This window comes from Stenella coeruleoalba (assembly GCF_951394435.1).
Source record: "Stenella coeruleoalba genome assembly, chromosome: 6".
NCBI classification, from domain to species: Eukaryota; Metazoa; Chordata; class Mammalia; order Artiodactyla; family Delphinidae; genus Stenella; species Stenella coeruleoalba.
Genome location: NC_137151.1, coordinates 39629627 through 39657136, shown reverse-complemented (window position 1 = coordinate 39657136; position 27510 = coordinate 39629627). Strand labels below are relative to the sequence as shown.

The following is a 27510-nucleotide window of genomic DNA, read 5'->3' as shown; positions in this document are numbered from 1 at the left end:
GTTAAAAGAGAGACACCAATTCTCTATTTGTATACAGGCAAAAGACAGTGTTTCAGAAGTCTTTGGGTCATCAATCCAGAGTGTGGAGTATAGTGTTCTCTAGATCTAGTGGGATCTTATCTACAGATACTCAGACTACCTATGACTCTCAAATTCAGGGATTTTGTTTTCAGGGATTATTTTTCCTAATCTTTTTCAAACTTGCAAATCTCTCTACTTTACCTTGTTTGTCAAGATATCATCATAAATTTAATTGATGCTAGGTTGGTCTTGTTTCTTCAAATAATCTTGATTTTTTAATGTTACATTTAAAGGGAAGCTGATAAGTAACAACCTGGTGTCAGTGAAAAGTTGTGTGCATCCAAAATTAAATTTGAAGTGAGACACATAATTCATTTCATATTCATCGTTTTCAAGAAAGGCATTCAACTACTTAACCAAATAGCCTACCAGCTTTATATTAATTAACCTTTGTTTTATTTAATTAGCAACAGGTTACATATGATAACTTATAAGCAATATATAGTACTGATATTTCCAGATAATTAACACTTTCTCATACAAAACAATCCTATTCTTAAACTTTAGTCTTTTCAGAAAAAGATTCCCAACAATAAGATTTTATAAATGTTCTCTGGTACATTTTAAAAAATTATCTATTTACTTAATTTTGGGTTAGTTACACTTTTAAACTTTTATTTTAGAAAATTTTAAATACACAAAAGGAGTTGTAAAATAAATTCCCTCGTATCTATCACCCAGTTTCAACAATTATCAATACATTGTCCTCTGATATATTAATGTTCATCTTTATTCTTCTCCAATAGTTTGTGTAACTTATTCAAATATTTGGTGGTTAAACAATGAATGATTTAGATATTGTTTTTGTGGATATACTCCCACCACCAGAGCTATGGAAACTCCTAAAGATGCTAATGAAACAAAAACTTTTTTTTAATATAAACTCATTTTTTAAGAGATATTCTGTGAGATAAACCTATTCTATGACCTACTCCTCTGAATTTTTTTCTCATGGCTTTGACTCATGCTTACTTTGTAAAACTAATCTACCTTCACATACATGCTGTTGTAACATTTAAACATTGACATTAGTATTAACTCTCATTCTTTCTCTCCCTCTGTGTGTGTGTGTGTGTGTCTGTCTCTCCATTTCTTTAATAGTTTGGAATGACTTTGAATTTTGCCTTTAAAAGAATATTCTCTCTGAATATGTGTGTGGTTGCTTGTGTAAACACCAATGTTTCTATGTGCTAGCCATTCTGTGTGCTAAATTGTTTACATCCATTACCTCATCAAATACTCCAATCAGTGGTACTGTTAGAGTTTTTATTTACAGATGAGCAAATGGAGGCTGAGATTAAGTATGCTGGAATCAGTGACAGACCGAAAATTTGATCGAAAGCTTGTCTGATGCAAAAACATACGCATTGCCACCATTCAACGCTGACACAATTATTTAATGACATTTTTTGAAGGTCTAGTACTTAAGTTGTATGGGAACCTACTCATCAAGAAGGTCAATATCTTCTTGACCACACATGCCTTTAGCACACATACTTACTAAATTCTATAATGTTTGGTATTGTCTTCCAGTCATTTCATATTTGTAATTCCCATATCCTATAAGAGATTATATACCTCTCAAAAATTGAGGTCATAATGAGCACTTAGTTTACATCACTCCACATTTCCTTAAATGGATATAATAAATTTTTTAAAAGAGAAGAAAGTTTGAATTGCATTTTGAATTTTGTTCCAGAGGATTGTTTCATTTTTCCAAGATAGCCACCAAATTCATATACCTAAGGATCATTCATAGTAATGGAAGAATTGCAAAATAGCAAGGCTATATACAATTATAATGAAAACAAATTTATGTTTACCAGTAACTTTACCACTTCTGACCAAAATGTTGTCAGAACTGATAATAGGAAAATTTGTTGGACTGTCACTGTCTCTCCAGTTCTTTGCATTTTCCCTCCCCAAATCTCCATGCTGTCCATTGGGTTGGTTCTACTACCAAGGTAGAGAAGGCAACTACCGTTTATTGATTACCAACCATGTTCCTACTCCAGTACCAGATGCTTTCCCTTTGTTATTTTATTTAGTGACATGATATTAAAGAGTTAGATGTTAAAAGCATGAGAACAGAAGTTAAGCTATCCAGTTTCCCAATTCCATCTGCCACTTGCTGGCCATATAACCTGGTCAAGTAATATAACTTCTCTAAGCTTGTTTTCTCATCTGTAAAACATGGATAACTTTAGCCATGGCCTCATGGTGGATTAAATGAGATAATCTATATAAAGCTCTGAAAATAGTATTTAACGTATAGTAAGCACTCAAACATTAGCTAGTTGTAATAATTGTGGAATTGTTGTGTAACTATATTATAATACTATAGAAACATGCATCGGCAGTTTAGGCCACAGTCAATGAAACATAAACTATCTATTACCTAATAGCCTTAGAAATCAAATGCACAACATGAAACATTTGATGCCTGTTGTGTGGAACTGTTTATACACCATGAATTTGTAGAGTTACAAGTAGTATTTAGTAAAAAAATAAATTGTATTATAACACTTGCATGTTTGTATAAATCAAAATATATGATATCCTTCTGTTTCTCCTCTGTACCCTCTGTCATATGATCTGTTCCATTCATGTGAATCTAAATATCATCTCCATGCAGAATACTTTCAAATTCATGTCTCCAACTCTGCCACCTTCACTGAACTTCACCTTGGTGTACCACCCAGTTTCCTGGAAACCTCCTTTTTTATGTCTTAACATCTCAAGATCCAAAAATTCAAAGCTAAACTTTCAGTTGCTATCCACACCCATGCACACTCAATTCCCAGCTCTTAAAATCTGTTTCTCTTCCATTTTTCCCATTTCACCTAATGGATTCCCTGCACACCCTCTGTCTGTCCTTACTCTGAGTATGCCAAAACAAGAAACTGACAGTCATCCATGATTCTGTTCTCTACTTCATTCCCTACATCCAATTATCATTTAGTCCTGGCACTTAGTTCTACCTCCAAAATATTCCTGGAATCCATTCACTTCACTGCTATCACCATATCCCAAACCACTACCGTCTTTGCCTGGTCCTTTAAAATAGCCACCTGGTGTACCCATTCTCCTGTTTCTCTATAATCCACTTGTATATGATATCATGTTTCTCCCCTGCTTAAATGTACTTCTATTCCCTTGGAATAAAATCCCAAATAATTAACTTACCCTGCAAGATCACCTGCAAGATCACCCTCTTCAACTTCACCTTCTTCCCCTTTTCTCCTCACTGCCCCGTTTCTGATACATTGGCCTTATTTCTGTTCCTCAGTCACCCACTTTTTTCCCCCATTAGGGCTTCTGTATCTGCTGTTTATTTTTCATGTCCTGCCCTTTATACTGCTCTCCTCATCTCTCAGATTCAGTGTAAATATTACCTCCTCAAAGTGCTTTCTTTTCCTGATTACCTTCTCTAAGTAGATCACACACCTGCTATTCTCTCTCATAACAAAATTATTCCTGAACATATTTCAGTTGCTGTAATTTTATATTCATGTGTTTATTTAGTCTGTCTCCCCCACTGGACTATAAGCCCTGTGAGGGTAGATAATGCATCTGTTTCTCTTGTGACTGTTTACCTACAGTGCCTAGCATGTCATAGGCACTCAATAAATATTTGTGAATTGAATGACTGAAACGAGTGTTCTTTCCTTTTCTTCAGAATTCTTTTCTGGACAGATTGGGATGCCAACTTTCCTCGCATTGAATCTGCCTCTATGAGTGGTGCTGGGAGAAAAACCATCTACAAAGACATGAAAACAGGGGCTTGGCCTAATGGACTCACTGTGGACCACTTTGAAAAAAGGATAGTTTGGACAGATGCCAGGTTTAGAAAATGATTTTTTTCTTTATTTTCTGTTACCTTCCTCGGATAATATTTACAAAATAAAAATTGTTCTCATGTGCACGTATCATGTATACACACATTGACATCAGTGGTGATTTTTGTTTGTTTTCATTAGGATGGCTTTTTTTTTAATGTTTCTACAAATCAGATACAGGCCCATAAAATATTTTTTATACAAATTTTTTGTCATTTATCTAAATAGTATAAGCACATCACTGGACTATCTGAATGAGTTTTGATATACTACTGATGCATTTCCTTTTCTGTAGGTCAGATGCCATTTATTCAGCCCTCTATGATGGAACAGGCATGATAGAAATCATCCGAGGTCATGAATACCTTTCTCATCCCTTCGCCGTGTCTCTATATGGGAGTGATGTCTATTGGACGGACTGGAGGACCAACACGTTGTCAAAAGCCAATAAGTGGACAGGGCAGAATGTCAGTGTGATTCAGAAAACTAGTGCACAGCCATTTGACCTTCAGATATACCATCCCAGTCGTCAGCCACAGGGTAAGTGCTTGTTATGAATTAACCACCAGAAATATTTTTACCTTAATCACATAATATTCAAACTGTAAAATAACTTTTGTAAGTTAAGTTGTTAATATTTTATGTATTGTATGATGGAGGTGGTACCAGCCTTTATTTTAATTAGCTCAGGTTTTTTTTCTTTGCCTTTTATTTAGTTTACACACAAATAGAGAAATCTTAGAAATTAAGTGTTTTAACCCAAGTCCCCCAATTTTTAGTCACTGCTATTGCATCAGTAAAAGATACTGTGGGAAGCTGTGGAATGTCTTCAGATTTGGAGTCTATTACCTAAATATGATCAGTAAATTAAAGGAAGACACCAAGGACACATTTATGTTGGCCCGCAAATGGTCACTGTGCAGTATATTGGGAAGAGAGGGAATAGTGTATAATAAAGGATAAACCATCTGCTTTGAGCTTTTCTATTTTAAGAGAATTCAGTTCACATGGACATGTGTGTTACCTATCCCCATGTATTCCACATTTTGGTCAGTAGTAATCTCTACCTTGGTTTTGTGATTTCATTTCCTCCACTCAATCCTTGTCAGAGTTAATTCTAAGCCTCACATTTCTTTTTCTTTCTCTTTTGTTTCTTTTCCCCAGGGTACCATGGCCATTCTGTGTAACATCAGCTCATTCTTTTATACCTCTTACCTGACTTTTCCCCATCATGATATATGTCATAACATATGGAAATCTCATTCCAATGCAAATAATGTTCCCATTATCATTAGCATATTTTTGTTGGAGACTTACGATACTCAAATGACAAGCTCTTTCTCAAAGAGGATACATTTTCTCCTTTTCTCTCTCTTTCAGTGTAAGCAGATCTTACACTTCCTTGGCATTTCTGGTCTTAGGGACTACACTTCAAGACTTATTTTAAATTCATGTGGTATTGTCTTATTTTAGACTTGATTAAAAATACTCACCTCTGTGGTTGAAAAATTCTGTCTGTCCTGTGTCTTTCTTCAATATTTGGCCTTAATTCTCCCTTGAAACTATTTCTCCTACCAAAATGTCCTCATTGGTAAAATTTTCTGTGCTCTCTCTCTGACTTACTCTGATTAAATCTAGTAACCTTTCCAGAAACTAGAAATTTCTCGCTTTTAATTTTCTTATATAATTGATCCTTCTTTGTTACATGGGATTTTCTACATGCCCTAAATTATGTGAGCAGTCACCTTAATCCTTTCCTATTACCCTTAGCTCCTCTACTCCTTTCATCCTACAGATGTGCAAAGCATGAGAACATTAAAGGGAGAAAACAACTTAATCATTTTTGTGCCTAATAGGCATTCAATAAATATACTGGATTTAACTAAATTGAAATAAGGCAAGAAATCATGATTCTGACCAGAATATGGCACAATAAAAAGATACAATAAAAAGATACTCTTCTCTAAGACAGAGATTGCCAATAAACACATGAAAGGATGGGCAACATCAGTAATCTTTAGAAAAATTCAAATCAAAACCACAATGAGGTATCACCTCACACCAGTCAGAATGGCCATGATGAAAAAATCTACAAACAATAAGTGCTAGAGAGGGTGTGGAGAAAAGGGAACCCCCTTGCACTGTTGGTGGGAATGTAAACTGATACAGCCACCATGGAGAACAGTATGGAGGTTCCTTAAAAAAACTAAAAATAGAGCTGCCATATGACCCAGCAAGCCCACTACTGGGCATATACCCTGAAAAAAACATAATTCAAAAAGACAAATGCACCCCAATGTTCATTGCAGCACTATTTACAATAGCCAGGACATGGAAGCAACCTAAGTGTCCATTGACAGATGAATGGATAAAGAAGATGTGGCACATATATACAATGGAATATTACTCGGCCATAAAAAGAAATGAAATTGAGTTATTTGTAGTGAGGTGGATGGACCTAGAGTCTCTCATACAGAGTGAAGTAAGTCAGAAAGAGAAAAACAAATACGGTATGCTAACATATATATGGAATAAAAAAAAAAAAAAGGTTCTAATGAACCTAGGGACAGGACAAGAGTAAAGATGCAGAGGTAGAGAATGGACTTGAGGACACAGGGAGGGGGAAGTGTAAGCTGGGACAAAGTGAAAGAATAGCACTGACATATATACACTACCAAATGTAAAATAGATAGCTAATGGGAAGCAGCCGTATAGCACAGGGAGATCAGCTTGGTGCTTTGTGACCACCTAGAGGGGTGGGATAGGGAGGGTGGGAGGGAGACACAAGAGGGAGGGGATATGGGGATATACGTATGCATATAGCTGATTCACTTTGTTATACAGCAGAAACTAACACAACATTGTAAAGCAATTATACTCCAATAAAGATGTTAAAAAAGAAAAACAAAAAAAAAAGGAAAATGAAAGAAATATAACCAAAGTAATAAAAGTAAAAGAGGAGTTCTTCACGGAAAAAAAAAAAAGATATTCTTCTCTAAAACCTTCCAACAGTATGGAGGAGTATCTAGTCATAAACACTTATGGGATTAGTTTTAATTGTTATAATTGCAAAAATGTGTACTTATATGGTTTTGTACCCACATTTTTTGGTCTTTTGTGGGAACTTTAATTTTTGTGTTTGGAAAAATTTAAATGAATTGGACCATGAAAAATGGCCTGGGTCTATGTATTATATTGTTCCCTCCCTCAAAATGGAATCATTGTATTTCATTTAATAACTGCCTGATTTACACACGTTGTCATGATCCCTAGCAAATTCATAGAAAGGGAAGAAACATGATACTTCCAAGCTTTCCTGACAATTTCATATATATAGAAAGGAAGTGAGACATTCAGTGTAACTCATTTGGTTGAGGGGAGATTTTCTTGACATCTTTACTTTAAAGATGATTTATATGTGTCTTCTCCACTTTGCATAAAATAAGGAAGTTTTTACTATATGGATCTAATATAACATATTTTCCCAGAATTCAGGGCAGATATTCTAGTTTCTAGTCTACTAGAGAGAATGTCACCTATGATGAGAACTTGCTATTTCCTAAAGGAAATTCAGTCAGTTTCCAAATTTGAGAATGATCAGAGAACATTCTACTTTTCCCCATTGTAAGGATCACTGAGCATATAACAATCATTATCCATCTTGTTTATCTGCTTCAGTGAATTAATGCTTTCACTGCTGGGGGGTGGAGATGGGAAGATGCAGAAATCTACTGACTGTTTTATTCCCAACGGTAGAATTACAATGAAAATGGTGACAAAGTTTCAGCTTTAACACAAGTACAATAATAACCCCCTATTTTCTGGTGAAAAGTAATGTGAGGTTCACGAAAACTAATACATTTTAAAAATACATGACATTCGGTTTTATAAAATTGAAATGTATATCTCACAAATTAAAGAAATAAAGGTTAGAAATATTCTTTGAAGTTATCTAATCCCCCAAGTAGGAAATTAATTAAAGTTTTAACGCCAGTTTTCTTACAAGTAAGTGTTCATTATACGCTTAAGTTTCCAGTTTGGTTATTGGACACTTAGAATTTTTAAAAAAGAAAATCTAGTTTAGAATTTTTTTTGGTGTCTAATGTTGTTATTATGTGGGATTAAGAAGAAACAAATCAAAGAGTAAACATATGAAAAAGGGAGCACTAGTGGGTATTTTAAATCTAATTTTTTTTATGTATAAGAACTTAGAGTTAATGGTATGGCCTTGAGAGTCCAACTGCCTGGGTTCAAATCCTATCCCTATGATTTATTAATTGTATGATGTTGGGCAGTTTACTTAACCGCTCTGTGCCTCAGTTTCCTCATCTTGAGATAATAGTATTTACATCATAACATCTAGTAAACATGAGTTAATCATCATTTAATATAAGCATATCAAACATGAGTTATTATGTGAAAAGATCTTAGAATGGTGTCTCATACATAATCAGTGCTTTGTGTTTATATATATATAAGTTAACTGTTAAAAAGTAACAGTTGTTGCGATCATATCATTTTCCTAGCCTCCTTTTGTTGAAATTTAGGTTACATTACTGTTTTAAGACAGTTTTGAACACATTTTCTCATATGTAAATAATTCATAATGGCCTTAATATCATACTTTTATAATCATATCCATTTTTAAATGAAAAATGCCAATAAAAATGTGAAACACAATCTGAAGGAGAGCAATATGATTGATTTATCAAGAGAATCCAGGTGCAGTCGAATGAGTAGATTATCAAATCTCTTTTCTCTACATTCAGGTTACCATCTATCACCACTCCTCATACACTAGTGCATGACATAAAAATTATGGTTATGTTAGTAAAAGGGATGTTTAAAAGTTTATTTAACATTGTAAAATAATATTTGCTCATTACCAGTAAGTTATAGAATGTAGAAAAACAGGGAACAGAAAAAATGTAAACCTACTTTTCCAGCTCCCAGAGCAACAAACATTTCCATGTTGTTTCTTCTGGTTATTTCAACAGAGGTATTGAATAACACAGTAATAAACAAAAGTTTCACTATCTGTTGATGAACTACTACGTGCCATTTAGGTTTTACTTTTTTTTCCTAATCATCAGAGCTATCAAACAAGGTAGTTATTCCCACTTTCTATGAGGAAGCTGCAGCTCAGGGAAGTAAAGTAACCTGACTCAGGGTAATAAATCTCATTGAAAGGCAGGCGGTACCAGGGTTTCAATGAGCATGCCCAACTTCATAGTCCATGATTCATTCTTTGCTAAATTAAGAAAGCCTTTGTATCTCTTCATATTTAATATCATGCTTTATTTTTAATTTTGTGTCTTCCTTTTTACACTTAGCATTAGCAACTCTCTTGGTATCATTGATACCTTATCTCGTTTTTAATAACTGCATATTTTCACATCACATGTGACTATCAAAATTGTTCCCAATTATTTGTCTATTTTTGGACACTTAGTTTGATTTTAGTTCATTTCTATTCTGTCACTAATAATTTTAAGGCATGTATCTATCCATAAATGTCATTTTCCATATTTTATAGTCTTGGGTTTTATTGTTACTGTTAGCAAGTTATATAATCTTTTGTAGTTGCCAGAAATAAATACATGAACATAAGCCCTTCCAAGAAGCAATAGCATCACTGAACCCCAATGAAAATTAGATCATTCTCTTTCTTATATTATTTCTATATTTATTTTTTAATCTATTTTCTTTGCAACTTGCAAATATACAGTACGGTACTATTAACTATAATCATCATGCTGTATATTACATCTACATGACTTATTTACTTTATAACTGGAGGTTAGTACGTTTTGACCTTCTTCATCTATTTCAGTGGGCAAACCCCGCCTCCCCCCTGCCTCTCACACCCATCTCCAGCAACAACCAGTCTGTTAGTCTGTTCTGTTCTGTATATCTATGAGCTTGGTGTTTTTGTTTTTGTTTTTTAAATTCCACATATAAGTGATATCATACAGTATTTGCCTTTCTCCATCTGACTTATATCACTTAGCATAATGCCCTCAAGGTTCATCCATGTTGCCAAAAATGGCAGGATTTCTGTCGTTTTTATGAATAATAAACATTATACACACACACACACACACACACGCACATCCCACATCTTCTGTATCCATTTCTCCATCGATGGACCCTTAGGTTTTTTTCCATCTCTTGGCTATTGTTAATAATGTTGTAATGAACATAGGGGTGTGTATATCTTTTCAAGTTGGTCTTTTCATTTTCTTTAGGTAAATATCCAGAAGTAGAATTGCTAGATCATATGGTAGTTCTATTTTTAATTTTTTGAGGAACTTCCATGCTATTTTCCATAGTGATTGCACCAGTTAACATGCCCACCAACAGTGCACAAGGTTTCCTTTTGTCCACCTCCTCACCAACACTTGTTATTTCTTGTCTTTTTTATAATAGCTATTCTGACGGGTGTGAGGTAATATTTCATTGTGGCTTTGATTTTGCATTTCCCCGATGATTAGTGATGATGAGCACCTTTTCATATGCCTGTTGGCCATCTGTATGTCTTTCTTAGAAAAATGGCTATTCAGAGCCTCTGCCCAATTTTTAATCAGATTTTTGTCTGTTTGATATTGAGTTCTTTATATATTTTGGATATTAACCCCTTATCAGATATATGATTTGCAAATACTTTCTCCCCTTCAGTAGGCTGCCCTTTTGTTTTGTTGATGATTTCCTTTGCTGTGCAGAAGCTTTTTAGTTGGGTGTAGTCCCATTTGTTTATTTTTATTTTTCTTGCCTTTGATTTTGGTGCCAAATCCAAATATTTCTAGTCATAGAAATGACACTTAGGATTTATGTATTAGCCATGAAGTTATGATATTAAAGTGAAGATGATATTAAAGAGAGGGAAATTGGAAGTAAGGCAGGTGGTTTGGATATATAGTATCTCCTGTGCCAAAAAAGTAAAGCAAGAAAGTCTAGAGTAAAGTAGGAAGGACACAAAGTAATAGTTTTATTGTGACAGCAACCGTAGGGACCGAGGACAAAAATTTTAATGTGAAATACTGGGAAATTCAGAACTAGAATTTTATATACATTGTATTATAATTTAGTATAATCACATTGTATCTCCATATGCCTTGGAAGATATATATTCACTCTATTCCACTAATTGGACTGATAACTAGACACTCTAACCTAAATTTTTTATTTTCTGTGTCTGGTATATATTGGGAATTTACAGCATGTAGTTGATACTTATGGGCATTTACTGAATAACTACATGGGAAGAAAGTTGTTTCCTTAGCACAGAGGGAAGTTCCATAAATAAACATATTTGTTACTTTTTTAATGAGCAGGAACATCAAAATTGTAGGTTTCCCTTTAAGGTAAAAACGAATAATTTACATTTATGAAGCCATCTATTCTAAATATATTTGTATCAGAAAAACACAGTTATTAATTGAATAAATTTTGAGTATATTAAAAAACAACACAAAAACATCATAAAGGTTTTATGATAAACCCTTCTTGAGCCATATGTTAGTTTCTGTTTGGATAATGAGATCTGGTCTTGCGTGATTATGCACTAGTAAAAATGGTTTCATCATCATGACTGTAAAAATAAGAAAGGTACACACTTATATCATGTTTTATTTAGTGCTTTACAGATATTACTCTCAATCTGCACAAAGATTTTCAGGAAAAATCTTTTTCTGAGAGGCTTTCTCACTTCAAAACCACATACCAACTATAAATCTTTGTATAATTCAGATTTTATCTGCTTCACATTCATGGTTAACACCATAAGAACTATCTCAGTACTTAGAACATGTATGGTTAATATTTTCCTAAGTCTGTTTTAGTTACCCACGGAGATAATAAAATATTTGAGTAAAGGAGTATCATTTATTTATTTGTGTTAACTACAGAGTCTAGCTAAGCCCTTTATAAGAACAATATTAATAATTATAATAATATCACCTAACACTAATTTTCATTGTAATTCCATGAAGATGATTATTAGCAATCCAGTTTTACAGATAACCTAAGGCAGGGCTTCCCTGGTGGCGCAGTGGTTGAGAGTCCGCCTGCCGATGCAGGGGACACGGGTTCGTGCCCCGGTCTGGGAAGATCCCACATGCCGCGGAGCGGCTAGGCCCGTGAGCCATGGCCGCTGAGCCTGCGCGTCCGGAGCCTGTGCTCTGCAACGGGAGAGGCCACAACAGTGGAAAAAAAAAAAAAAAAAAAAGAACCTAAGGCAGAGAAATTCTTCAAGGTCTAATAGCCACAGGATGATTGCCCAGTTATCTGACCTCAGGGAGCGTGACCCCAGAGCTCTGGCCTAACCCACTGTGCTCTACTGGCAGAAGACTGAGTTCTTGTTTATTGAGATTCTCCTTGGAATTGTTATATCAAATCTCCAGATGGCGGTAGAGAGTCAAGTGTTACTGACAACATTCACATGGGACAAACTAATTCTTAGCTTCTTGGAGTTTGTAGTCTAGAAGGAAAACTAAATTAACAACTAGGATCAATTAATTATTATTGTAATGGACGTATTTTGAAAATAAGAGTATAGTAAATATATTTTAAAAAGTAGCATCGTGTGGTCCTAAAAGGTCCTTGGGCTTAACTTAATTCAATTCCTTCCTCTGTCACTCACTAGCCTTGTTACCTGAGGCAAATTAATTAACTTCTGGGTTCTTATTTCCTCATTTGCAGGTTAGAGCAGCTAGAAGTAAGGAGGGAATAAATGGGAAACAAGATTGGGTTGGAATCAAACCATGGTGGGACTTAAAAAGTCCCCTTACAAAGAAATTTCTATTTTTATCCTTTAGGATAAGTGGTTCCAGGGATGTCAAACTTAAACGTGCATCACAATTACTGGAGGGATCATTAACTCACATATTTATGGCCTCTACCCAAGATATTCTGATTCAGTTGGTCTGGGGTATGACTTGAGGTTTTGCATCTTTAACAAATCCCATGGAATGCTGATGCTGCCTTAAGAACCACTGCCCTAAAGGAAGGAGAAATACATTAAAAGTATTTGGTCAATAGAGTGAAAAGAGCAGATGTGCATGCTGAAACTTGACTTCATCTGTACAAGGGGCGGACTGGAGAGAGACAGAACTACAGTAGGAGACTGAAAGGATGCTACTTCAGTAGATGAGGAGATAGCTGATACCAGGACAGAGAGAATGGTAGAGTTGAGATATACTTAGAGGCGAAGTCAGTAAAACATAGTGATAGAGATTTGTGGAGTAGGGGAGTTTGGGGAGAAAAGGAAAATTTGGGATGTCTTTATTTTTCTGGTTTCTGTAATTGGTTTCACCATCAAAAAGTGACATAGAGACCACAAAAAGGAGAGGTAAGCAAAATTTTTCTGTAGAAGGCCAGATGGTAAGTGTTTGAGGCCCTATGGGCCATATGGTTTTTGTTGAACTACTCAGCTTGGCTGAGGTAGTGTAACAGCAGTCATATGAAAAATGAACGAGCGTCACTGTGTTTCAATAACATTTTATTTATGGACAATGAAATGTAAATTTCATATAATTTTCATGAGTTATGAAATGTTATTCTTTATTTTTTTCCTACAATTTAAAAAAGTAACTCATGGACCAGTATTAGCCTGCAGGTCAAAGTTTACTGACAACTGATTTAAAGGATAAACTGAAAACTTACACTTTGGATATATGGAATTTTAGGTACCTCTGGGACATAGTTGAGTATTCAGGGTTATAAAGGCAAGAAGAGTTTGGGCTGGAGTCAGAGCTTTTGTAGTCATTCAGTTGTAGGTTGAAGACAAGAAAACAAATGAGATTTCCTAAGAATATTACAGAAAATGAGAAAAGGACAAGGACAGAACCCTGGAGAAAACTAACATTCAAGAGAAAGACAAGAAGGATGCTGAGAAGAGGGTGGCCAAGGGATTCCAGAACCAAAAGAGAGCACAGTCAAAAAAAGTAAGAGAAGAGTTTCAAGATGACAGTGGCCAAAAATGTTAACTCTTGCAGAGAAGTCAAGAAAGATAAAGACATATAGCACAGTATTCATTAGCTTTGGCGACCTGGAGGAGGGTCAGCTGCAATTTTATTTAGAACAATTTCAGTGGAGTTGTTTGCATATGTCCTAGTGATCCTAAGTATGTCTGAGGCTAGATATTAGTATAAATGTCCAAGTCTTTTTACTAAAAAATATAACTTATTAAACAATAGTACTATATTCTTAAGTAACAAAATGTAAATACAAAGAAAGACAACCTTCATAGCAATCAGCTTAGGAGACATAGTCTCCATTTATGTCTGTTAATATATGCTTTATGTATATAGACGCTCCTATGTTTGGTGCATAGATATGTACAAGTGTTATATCCTCTTGCTGTATTGATCTCTTTGTCATATGTAATGTCCTTTTCCTTTTGTTACAGTCTTTGTTTTAATGTCTGTTTCATCTGATATGAATATCGCTACCAAGCTTTCTTTTTGTTTCCATATGCTTGGAATATCTTTTTCAATACCTTCACTTTCAGTCTGCATGTGTATTTAGATCTGAAGTTTGTCTCTTTTTTATTGTTTTCCCTGCTGTTTTTTAGTATCTCTTTCTTTCATATAATTATATACTATCAGTAGGAGATTTTTTTATTATTATAATATTTAAAATGGACCTTAGCTTAAAATACTAATATTTCTAAGAATGGTAAGGTGGTGTGAAACAGTTAAAATGCTTCCACCTTTATTTGTTGATATCAGCAGCTTTGAAGGCGTGAGATTTCTGACTGAGGCAAAGTGAAAGGCAGGTGATAGCAAAGCAAAGAGGAATTTTTGAGATTTGAGTAAATTTGTTAGGCTTCTATGAGGTCTTAGAACATCGTTCAGTACTGAGAACCTAGTAGTAGAGAGAGACAAAATTAGCAATGAAGAGGAGAAATAAGAGTTGAAACATGCCAAAGACATGTTGCTACCTCATTCCAGCTATTAATATGAAAAATCACCATGGAACTCACTTTCTACTCTTATACCTCCTTCCTATAACAGGTAGTCTTTTGCTTCCTCTACAAGTTATATAGACTAGCACCTAATTTAATTTCTCTACCAGTTATATATAGACTACCTACCAGTTATATAGACTAGCACCTAATTTAATTTCTCAGTAAATCTTTCTGTATCATCTTTAAACCATATTTTGAATTAGTGTGTTTTGTTGGTTTACCTGAAAAACTTAATTACCACTTTTAGCATTATTTCTTTGGCAAAATAGAATACAAATATCAAACAACTAAACTGTAAATGAACTTATATGCAGGCAGTTAAGCTTAGCTGCGTTATAAATTGCTCTTTTTAAAATATGGTACCATACAGTGTACCTTGGAGCAGTGGAAAAGATTAGTAACAAAGAAATCATAAAATTCTTTCTTCCTTGGTACTGGTTGTTTGATTTACTTGCCTCAGTTGTACAAATGTACGTGCTTATGCACTCTTCATTCAGATACATTAAGATGCAGAATCCGTAGTTCTAATCCAGGATCAGAACTTCTCAACCTCTGTACTTTTCATATTTGGGGACAGATAATTCTTAGTTGTGAGGGGCTTTCTTTTGCATTGTAGGAAGTTTATTAGCATCCTTAGCCTCTATCCACTAAGATGCCAGTAGTACCCCCAGTTATGTCATTCAAAAATGTCTCTAGATATTCCCAAATATCCCCTGCGGGGCAAAATCCCCCCTCACCCCCACTGCCATTGGTTGAGAACCACTGTTTTAGATAAAAATTTTTGTGATTATTAAATCATTGTATTAAATCTTTGATTTGCTCACACAAAGCTTAATAAAATCTAGTTAATCAGTGGGAAAAAATCATTGTAAAGATAGAAACTTTTCTGACACAGATGTTTCTTCTTTTAAATTATACAGCAAGTGAAATAAACAGCAAGTCAGAAAGACATATCACCTCTTCAGAAAATCTGAAAGTTCATTGATATTTTAAGATACACTTCACCAATAAATATAACATGATATTACATGTTTGACTTCACTCTGTTACTGAAAAGTGTGCAGAAATAAATGAAAATAGTATATGTGGCTTTTAAAAAATTTTTCTCTGAAATACAGGTATCTATGGAAGATCATATAAGATTTTTAGATTTTTTTTCTACTTCATAAAAATATAATACAGTATAAAATTAATCTGTAAAATATAATTTGATGAAAGTAACTCCTGCATACCCAGTATTGCTGGAAACTGGTGAAACTAAAGCAATAAGAATGTCTTGTACTTGCACACATTTTGTTATATGTGTGTGTTTTAAATAAGGAATTCACTCTAGTTCTTCAACGTCAAATATTAAAATTACAATTTCAAGATATTTGTCAAAAGGAAAATAGGATTAGGGATTCGTGTTTAATTGTAAGATCCTTCTGAAACTTCACTTCAACATATTCTTTTCTAAAAGGAAAATTATAGATACATTGTTTTCTTATGTTAGTAATTGTTTTTGTACCAATAAAGTTCATTAACAGGATGAATATTAGCTACTATCAAAAATGACTACACAATATTCCTCTTATCTAACACATTGGATCCTGACATTTTTCTGCTTTGAGCTTAGTTTTATGAGGTAAATAAATATTGTACATATTTTATATTGCATCAACATATATATTTTATTTGATCTTACTGGATAAAATAATTGGGTTTAAAGTGTTTATTTTTTGCTGATGAAAAGTGGACTGCAATTAAACATAGTATGCATGAAATATGAAATTATCTTTAATGATATTGTTTTCTTCTCAGAGCATACATCAGTTTTGTATGATTGCATAATTAACATTTGGTTCTCCAGTAAAGTATTGTAGTTTTGCATTATTTAGTCTCTTCACCTACAGGTATGAAGTGCTTTAGAAGTTTAATTTACTTTTGAAATTTTAGATTGTTGCCTTTTTAGAACATGTACACACATACATTGATGAGTATGCATATGAATCCAAATATCTTTAAGTCTAACACAATAATAGATACCATAGCAATTTTAGGAAAAAACGATATGTATGTTGATAAGTCATAGTTCCTGCCAGCATAGAATCTGACAAACTAAGGCTCAGAATTTGACAAACTAAGGCCCTCAGGCTAACTTCAGCCTTCTGCCAGTTTTGCAAATAAAATTTTATTTAAACGTAGCTATACCTGTTGATTCACATATCGTTTCATGGCTGCTTTTTGCTGCAATAGCAAAATTGAATAATTACTAGGAAGAGCATAAGGGCTGCAAAGGTGAAAATATTTACTATCTGGCCTTTTACAGAAAAAAAAACTTGCCTACCCCTGATTTACCTAGAGAGACCACAGTATACTGATATAAAATATATGAATATATGTCACAGACAATTAGAAAATAAAACAGTAAACAATAAATACCTAATGCCTTGTATAGTAATAATTAAAACTAATATTTAGTGATGGAATAAATCAGCATTAGGTGGCTTCATTAGAAATGAAGAAAATGTTTTGTGAAAGAAAAATGACTTGAGCTGATTCATGAAGGAAGGATAATGAAATTCTACAGAAAGAAAAGTACCTTATGTGAAAGTGGAAAAGGACAAGCTACAGATAATTCAGAGAACAATAAGGCGTTCTTTTTAGCACGTGCATAATGTGTATGTAGAAGGAAAGTGATAGATGAGGCTAGAAGATAAGATGGTATCTTAGAAAGAGAGATTGTTATATTTTTGGCAGTACCATAGAATACCAGTTACATGGTTGTAGTGGTTACTCAAAAGTGATGAACTAAAACTTTATGTTGGAAGAGGAGAGAGAAAAATGGAAAGAAAGGAGCATGTAATAGGAGAAATCTGATAATACTTGACAACTTATTAAATATGGTAGTGAAAGAGAAGTTAAAAATCCGAGAAGTAAAAAATGCTTTGAAGTTAAAATTTTGTGAGTTTAGAAGACATGACATCTTTAATAATAAGAAACAGTGGATCAGGATTTAAAAAAAAAATAAGCTGAAAGGAAAAAGAGCAGCAAGTAAGCCAGTGTGGCTAGTGCTAAGTAATCTTGTGGGAAGTGGTAGCAGATAAGATTTGAGACTTTGTGAGGTAGCTAGTGAGAAGCTATCCAAGATTTTTAAGCAAGGCAGCTATATGATCAAGTCTTTTTTAGAAAAAGAACTGTAGGCAATGGGAAGAGACTGAAAATCAAGAGATTTTTTAGGAAGTTAGAGCAGCAATCCAAGCAAGAGATGGAGAGAACCTAAATTGAGCCAGTCACCATAGAATTAGAGAGAATGGTGTATGGGTTTAGAGTACGGATTCTTAAATTCTTTGGTGCAAGAACTATGTCTTGTCTACTATGATATCCAGCTTTTTAAAACTAAGCAGAACACTGAGGTGCTTCCTAAATATGTATTCAGTGCATAGATATGAGGGGTGTTACATGTATCTGAGGTTCTTTTTTTGGTCACCTTGAGTTTTGATAATATGAACAATCAGTAAACCCAGTCTGCACACCTATATATGAATTTCATCTGTTAAGATTGCTTATAACATTCCATCGACTGCTCAGCTTTTCCCATCTCCTAGATACAATAAATGGGATAGCCTTGGTTTGGTAGGAGTTTACAACCTCTGTATTGATATTGGACTTTGCAATAGTATTTCTCATAAAATAGTTAATTACTTTATATCAGGTGTTGGCAAACCTTTTCTGTAAAGAGCCAGAAAATAAATATTTTAGGGTTTTGTAGGCCAAGTGGTCTATGCTGAAACTGCTCAACTCTGCTATTGTAGTGTGAAAGCAGCCTAGATAATATGTAAACTAATGAGCATGGCTATATTCCAATAAAACTTTATTTACAAAAATAGGCAGTGAACCAGATATGGCTCCAGGATCCACATTTGCTAATCCCTGCTTTATATTAAAATGTGAGTATGTGAACCAAATTCCTTAATTTGGTAATTAGAATAGGTATCTGTTTTAATGCATGATTAGAAAGAAACTTCAAAAAGATTTAACACCACTCTTTCAAAGTGAGAAGAGATAAAAAGTGAAAGAAGTTTTTGTGGATTTTTTCCATGCTGTGAAGCATAAAATATTGTGAATATTACCTTACAGTGTTATCATTAATACAGATATTGGGCTACAAAGTCAATGTATTTTTTACTTTAGTATGAATATAGAAATTTAGTATGTCATCATTGATTTTTAAAAGTTTTTAATCACAATTACAGGATGTTGAGAAGAGCTAGTATGCTTCTGGGCTAAAGAAAATGATGTTCAAAGCGAAATCCAAGTACCTATTATTGAGCTGTCATGGATTAGGCTTTTAATTCTTTGAGAGGAATAGCATTTCCTATGTCAATGTTTTTAAACAAATTTCTCCTCTTCCTTCTTCCTTTTCCTCCCTTTACTCCTCTTAATTTTTCTGTTTTTCTCCTTCTTCCAACAGTGCCTCTTCATTTCACCACCTTTTCTGTAACATTTTTCCTCCTTAAAAACCTTCCCATCTAACCTCTTGCTTCTCTAACCTGCAGTTCTTTAGAGACTCCAATTATGATAGATGAAGTTAAACGGGAAGAAAGTAGAATATGTGGCATTTTATACCATGTGACAGAGGGACATGCACTCCTACAGAATCTCTCAACTTTAGCTTCCAGTATTTTCTAATAATTTTTGTTCTTAACTGATGTGCTTCGGAAAATGTTTCTGAGTCTTTCACTTCCATTTATTTATTTTTAAATTTTTATTTTATTTTATTTTTTTTTGCGGTACGAGGGCCTCTCACTGTTGTGGCCTCTCCCGTTGTGGAGCACAGGCTCCGGACACGCAGGCTCAGCGGCCATGGCTCACAGGCCCAGCCGCTCCGCGGCATGTGGGATCTTCCTGGACCGGGGCACGAACCCGTGTCCCCTGCATCGGCAGGCAGACTCTCAACCACTGCGCTACCAGGGAAGCCCATCATTTCCTTTTATTTACTTTTTAAATCAAATACACAGACATGAATTGTTTTTGTTATCTTGTGGGGAGGGTGTGAAGACTGGCAAAAGCCACGTTGAGTATTTATTAAATTCAGTTAATTTTTCTACAATTTTTATTATAATCTATTGATTTTTATTATTTGTGCTTTATAAGTCTACAAGACTAATATTATTACACTGAGCAGTAGATCCATTTGTTAGGAAGATTTTAGTTGAAAACTAAAATATTGCTGGTGGGATCAGAAGGTATAACTCTTTCATGCCTTCAACTGACAAACATAGTTCTAAAGAATTTATTCTACTAGATAGTCTCTATAAAAATGAGATTTGAAAGAACAATTTGATCAATTGACATTAAAATCTTATCCAAAAGGCATGATGACAAAATAAGAAACACAAAAGAATGAGAGAATGACATTGAACTGCAAAATTTAATATTCCATTCTAAATTTGAATATATCATGTTATTTATACAATGGAATATAGTAAGTATGAGTATGTGGAGCAAACTTTAGCCATGGAATAAGTTAATACAGAAAAAAAAAAAAAAGAAGTAGATGTCATTATAATGAAGGAAGACAAACATGTTTTTCACATAGGCCTCTGATTTGAAAAAGAAGAAATGGCCTGAAGGGTTATACAGTATATGTAACAGCAGTTTCCTATGGAAACTGTTCAGAATGTCGTGCTAAGGCAAGAAGGGAATCTATATGCTATGGTAGGAAAATAACGACATCCACTGGAACTCCCAACACTGGCATGATAGTCTACCTGAGTTTATTTTATACTAAATGTGATAATTATTCCTGATTATTTCTCAGACTAAATCCTTAAAAAAATTTTTTTGCTTCTAAAGCAATAGAATGCATACCATTCCTCTTAGAGGAAATTGAGGGAGTTATCTTAGTTGTTATCTTCAAGGAGGAAAAATGTTTTTATTCATGAAATTGTTGTGTATGATTGTCTCTTATTGTCATATTAATCACTCGAGTAATGGGTGCTATGAAGGGAACTTCACTTTGAATCATTACGTGAATAACCCTTGTCAAACTCAGAGGTTCCCTAATCTAGTCTTCCTTCTTCACTCTTAATATTTCACTGTGTAATTACAGCTCCCAATCCGTGTGCAGCTAATGATGGCAGAGGCCCCTGCTCTCATATGTGTCTGATCAATCATAATAGGAGTGCTGCTTGTGCTTGCCCACATTTGATGAAGCTTTCCTCAAACAAGAAGACCTGCTATGGTAAATTTCTTACAGTTCTTATCTAAACTCCAAATTGAATTCTCTCAAATTGTATTAGCATTCAGATTTTCCTCAAAGTAAAGTGGAAGAGGTTTTTAATGTCCTTAAAAATATTAGATGTGGTGCTATTTTCAGACTCTGTTGATTCATCTACTTTTGGGGAGACTGACGAATTCTTTAAATATGTGATATGCTGCACTTTGCTGTTTATTACCTTATTCACTTTTTTTCTTGCTACTTTCTTATTTGGTGTGTTAGCAGAATTTATCTCTACAAAACAGGGAGATTGGTAAGTGAAAGTGCATTATCAGAAAATGATGATGTAGGTAACCTGCATAATAAAGAGGTACTTAACAGCTTTAATCTCCTCCTGCTCTTCTACAGTTACTTTAGCATCATTTTATAGGGTATTATCAAGTTGAAGGGAGAAAATATGAAGTAAAATATGTAACTTGGAAAGGTTTGTAAAAAATACTTAAACAGCATATTTAAACTAAAAAATGAAAATAAAATTTGTGAATGAAAACCAGACTGTGGGTTCTTCAGAACCATTTTTTTTTTTTTTAGATTCCATATATATGTGTTAGCCTATGGTATTTGTTTTTCTCTTTCTGACTTACTTCACTCTAGATGTATATGTGTAGCTGATTCACTTTGTTTTAAAGCAGAAACTAACACACCATTGTAAAGCAATTATACTCCAATAAAGATGTAAAAAAAAAAAAGGACACTTAATAAAAGTTGGTGGTTGATAATAAGATATGTTGGGAACTGTGCTTTAACTCTACACAATTTAGAGGTGAATTCAAAAAAAGTGAAGGTACCTTGAACTCTACATAAGGTTTTTGATATAAAATAATGTCATGTGTAATTACAGATAGAGATCTAATTTACATACCTCATACATATATTCTACATTCTTGAATATACCAAGTTTGCTCTGGACTTTGGGCTAGCTGTTCCCTCTTTTAAAAACACTCCTCTCTTAGATTTTCTAATTGTAGGCTCCTTTTTGCTATTCGTCACCTTTGTGGAGGGCTTCCCTGATGACCTAATTTACAGTAGCTCTCCTACTGATATTTTCTTGTTTCTGGTATTCTTGTTTTTGATATTTCTTGTTTCTGTTCTATTATTTATTGTTTGTCCCTCTTAGAATGTAAACTACTACATGAGAAGGCCCTCATTTATCTCATTTACTTCTGTTTTCCGAGGACCTATAATTTTGATTGGCATATAGGAAACATTCAGTTAATATTTGTTGATGTTAAATAAATGGTTGCTCTCTTATTAAGTCAAATGTATTTTTGATGTTGCTACCATGCCTTGGAAATTAGAACTTCTCAAATAACTTCTCAAAAAATAATCAGACTGTGGGTTTTTTTTAGTTTTGTTTTGTTAGTAATTTTTGTTTATTTGCAAGGCACTTACTTTTAAGGGCAAAAAAGAGTGTATTCATCAAATCTTAACTCAGGAATTTAGGCACATGTGGCTTTACTTAATTTTATACAATAATACCATATCTCAAATATCAACAATAACCCCAAAGAGAAAAACAAGAAAATAGAACATCTGTGACTCCTATTTCTATTAAACCTACTAATATTTCACAAACTCATTGCAAGAAAGGTGCCTATTTAAGTAGAAATGATAGAATGCCTCACAATATTAATTACTACAGATTCACAAAAATTTACAGTACAGCATGCTTTAACATTATATGAACCCTAATTTTGATAGGGAAAATATAAACATGATTTTTAAAAGCAATGTTTAATCTCATTTATTCAAAGATAGTATAGAAAAAATGTTCTTAGATTCCTTCAAAAAGCACTTAATGCACTGCAATATTGTTATAGTTATAAACAAAGAACAAATATGGCTGTTTGACATTTTTAGAGTTCATATCCTTTAACAAGTTTGTTTGAAATTCTAAGATCAGATCAATTACTGATAATTTCTTGGCATTTCTAACTAAAGAAAAATGACTTAAGGATTCTAACTTGCTTTACATTTGTTATTATTAAGTACTTTCATTTAAAAATAGATAAATCATTTCTGCCTTCATGTTTCTATCAAATCTTGGTCATGATTTTCTGGTGTTAAAAACCTATTAAATCATCAACAAATAATATTTAGAATTTCTAGACAGCTTCAAACTTGGCAAGCTTATAAAGAAAAACACATTTCTATTTCTTTTCTAGAAATGAAAAAATTTCTTCTTTATGCAAGACGTTCTGAAATCAGAGGAGTGGATATTGATAATCCATATTTTAACTTTATCACGGCCTTTACAGTCCCTGATATTGATGATGTTACTGTGATAGACTTTGATGCATCTGAAGAACGTTTATACTGGACAGACATTAAGACACAAACCATTAAGCGGGCTTTTATTAATGGAACTGGATTAGAAACTGTTATTTCTAGAGGTAAAAGATTTTCACTTTACATCTTAAAAAATGTTTATTATTCAGTTTGTAATAATTGCATCTCTTTTGTATTCTTTTTCTATTATCCAATTCTATGTTGTTAATTGAGAGTTGGAATTGATTATTCACAGATTTAATAATATGCTATATCCTAACAATTGTAGAATGCTATAATTATGTTGCACATAGTAGTCTGATAACTAGAAATTTAGTTTCACAAGAAGAAAAAATTTCAGAACAGATAATTTGCAGATTTCTAAATGAACAGATTTGAAGACTCCTTTTTGCTGATGCGGGAAAAGTTGTATTTGCCTAGAGAAAATATAGGATATTGGTAAAGACTTGTTTCCCCCTCTGGTTCAAGCTTGTTATCAACTTTCTTTTGCATGCATTTTTACAGAACTAGACTAAACAAATAAGAGAGAAAACCTGTTCCTATCCACCTCCTGACCCAGCAGGTTGAATCACAGGTTTTCAGTAATGCTATTGATTAACATTAACCAAAAAAAAACACGTTTCCCAAGTAGAAAATATAGCCGAAATGAAACATACATATAAATGCAATGGCTGAATTCTAAATATTTAGCATTGAATTATCTTCATTTTTGCTTAAATTTTGGTATAATGTGATTTCTGGGTCAGTTATCGTTTTAGTGAGTGAATCTTAGTTGAGCACCTGCTGTTTGCCGTGACTGCAAAATCAAAGAAGACACAGTTTTTCTTCAGTTTCATGCCCCCTAGGCATGATAGAGTGATTTGAAGGATGATGGAGGAAGGCATGATCAGTGATCCATATAGATATATCAAACTCCTCTGCCTTGAAGCATACTGACGATTTAAAATCAGACCTTATTTGAGCAATGATCAAGTTCTTAATGAAAGCAATAAGAAGTGCAGGTTTTAAATTTACAGTGTTTTTCAAGAGTTTCCACTGGCTCTAGTACCATTAGTAGATCTGAAAGTATTTGAGCACTCAGGTGCTCTTGTATGTATGCTAGCTCTTTACCCATCTCAGGCTAGTACTGTTAATGCAACTTGAATAAATTGGTTATAAGCTTGTTTAAATATTGAATTACAAACTTTCCCTAAGAGAAGAGCCTTTCTAAAAAAGCTAATGCAAAGATTTCCTTTTTGCGCAGGATTTTTTTTACAGGAGCAAGGGAAAAAATAATTATTGTTAGACTAGATTTGAAAAGACTACCTGGTTAATGATCATGAAAAATCTTGAGAGAACTGTTAAAGCACATAAGGTACTCCCAAGACTGACAGTCAGTTTGGTGGTCCTCTCACAAGAAATTCATAAAAATCTAATAGAAAATTGTTCACATACTTTATCGTGAATGTGAAATACTTTCCAAAGGCTCTATGAATTGTATAAAGTAAAAGATGGTCTATCTCAAAAAAAATTGGGGAAAGATTTTCTGTCTCTAATTGTAAATTGATAACTAGTAGTAATTTGGTGAGTTTATCTTTGAGAAAAATCACAGACTTATCTCCATTTAGCAGACTCTGTTTACAATTATTAACCAAAAATTGAGCAATAATATTTTCTCACTAATAATAGATGTACTCATTAGGATCAATAATTATTAATTCAGGCATTTTGAAAAGTATTAGAATATGTTCTATATGATAAGAAATTGAAGAAGGGTCAGTATAGACTGAATAGTATGAAGTACAGAACAAGAGGGTGTTATATGAGCTGATGGAGCTAAAAAAACAGGAACCAAATCATGCCAGCCTTTATAGGATAACTCGTTGATTTTTATGTTAATACTAAAAATAATGGAAACTTAGGAAATGTTTTAAGGAGAGTACAACTACATGATTATCTTTGCTTTGGAAAAGATCACTCTAGATATTATGTGTAGGGACTTCCCTGGTGGTCCAGTGGTTAAGACTTTGCCTTCCAATGCAGGGGCTGCATGTTCGATCCCTGGTCAGGGAGCTAAGATCCCACATGCCTAGAGGCCACAAAAACAAAACATAAAAAATATATAGATATTATGTTTAGTGGAAAATTGAAAAGGTCTGGGTTGGGGGGTAGGAGGAGCAGTAGACTCTGGGAAACAAGGCTGCTATAGTGGTTTTAGTAAGAGGTGATGGAAGCCTGGACAAGGGTGGAAACAACAGAGATAGTGAAATGTGGAAAAATCATTGAGGTATCAATGAGTAAATATATGAAATAACTGAATATGAAAGTTGAGGAATAGACATTTTCAAGGACAACTCAGTTTCTGGCTGCCCCACAAGTTAAATGACGTTGCTTTTCCCTTTCTTCCAAAGTGAAACCTTGTTAGGGACTGATATGTCCTTCCCTTAAAAGAGAAACTTGAGAGGCTTCCCTGGTGGCACAGTGGTTGAGAGTCTGCCTGCCAATGCAGGGGACACGGGTTCGTGCCTCGGTTCGGGAAGATCCCACATGCGCTGAGCGGCTAGGCCCGTGAGCCATGGCCACTGAGCCTGCGCGTCCAGAGCCTGTGCTCCGCAACGGGAGAGGCCACAACAGTGAGAGGCCCGCGCACCGCAAAAAAAAAAAAAAAGAGAGAAACTTGAGATGAACTTTTGACAGTTCAGTTTCTGAATGCATCAAAGTATCTTAAATCCTGCCAGTAATTGTACTTTATTTTATGCTTTCATCTTTTAGATTCCTTGTAAATGACTCTTTGGCCTTTCTCTTACTTCTTATACTGTTGGCCTCTGTATTTTCTCACTTCATTGTCTTCCATCTACTGGAATTTTTCTTGAGACACTCTTCATATTTTCCTCAGCCCAAGTCTAAGGTGAAACCACCAAAAAAAAAAAAAAAGAATTGGGCCCCAAATCAGTGAGATCTAGATTTTGGAAACAGTCCTTGAATTAAAGTAGAAAGTTTAGACAGGGAACATCTGTTGTTTTGCCTGTTACTGAATAGAATTTTCAACTTTCATTTTCACCCAGGAAGCCTTTTGGTGGAAGAATGTCAACATCTGTGATTTAAAAAAGAGGAGAGTAAAGAAAAGAAAGAAAGAAAGGCGAAAATGATACCTATAAATGCCATTCCATTGAGAACTGTGTATCTATAGCAATGGGTGCTAAATGAGCAATACTTCCCACATATATTCTTTATCTTTTAGTTAGAAAGATAGAAATGCTATTTTAGTTTACTCCATGGGCTTTTTTTTTTTTTTTTCTCACACCATATTCTGGGTTTTGTATCTGGGATGTTGAATGGGTGGGGAGATAGCAATTATTTCACTAAGACAATCTATAGCCTCAAAGAGCTTTATATCTGGTGAGAGTGAATTGTAAACATCTAACTAAAGTATAAGACTCAATGAAATAAGGAGGTTAATAAGGTGTAAGCCACTTCTTACAAAATTGGCACAAGGAGTACTGAGTTCTTACATGGGATTACTAAATTTCCCACTTAGGAGGAGGTGGTGAAATGAGGGTTCTGGAGGAAACTGTAGCAAGATCAATCTGGTTAAGCTATCAGTAGGCACAAAGATCTGGACATACATACATACAGAGGAGCAAGCAGTGAGGGGCAGATAGATCTTGTAAAAGAGTAAACTAGAAGGTTCATATCATGGCAGATCACAGAGGGTCTTATACCAGAGGAGCTGTTTTTGTTTTTTGTTTTGTTTTAGTTTTCTTCCCTCAAGACAGTGGAAAGCTGCTGAAGACTTTTACAGATGGGTATAGGTCATTCAAACTCTTTTGAAGATAAATCACATTATCAACCTGATAGTTAGATAAGTGAGAAATTATAGACAAGGATACAACTAGAAAGTTACAGAGATGTTCCAAATCTGAAACAAAATTTAGATATAAGAAGGTGACAGACACCAAGAGTAGATGTAGAAGTAATTGAACCTGATGAATGAAAGAGAGGTGAAGTTGACCAAATTATTGGAAAGATATTGGAGACATTGATCCAGATGAAAATAAAAGAAGGAAGCTTGCTTCAGAATTTTTTCCCAA

At 34.1% G+C, this 27510-nt stretch overlaps 1 protein-coding gene across 9 annotated transcripts in view; it reads left to right on the top strand.

The window, feature by feature from the left end:
* The window catches only part of LRP1B (LDL receptor related protein 1B), a 1831517-nt gene that overhangs the window by 1212275 nt on the left and 591732 nt on the right, over positions 1 to 27510 (top strand). For all 9 annotated transcript variants that reach the window (XR_013828854.1, XM_079925113.1, XM_079925117.1 and 6 more), the window contains 4 exons: positions 3761 to 3925; positions 4216 to 4460; positions 20984 to 21115; positions 23317 to 23544. Coding sequence is in view for 8 of the 9 variants with exons in the window: in XM_079925113.1 (XP_079781239.1) it covers positions 3761 to 3925; positions 4216 to 4460; positions 20984 to 21115; positions 23317 to 23544 (770 nt within the window). In the remaining variant the exon portion in view is untranslated. The remainder of the gene's footprint in view (positions 1 to 3760; positions 3926 to 4215; positions 4461 to 20983; positions 21116 to 23316; positions 23545 to 27510) is intronic.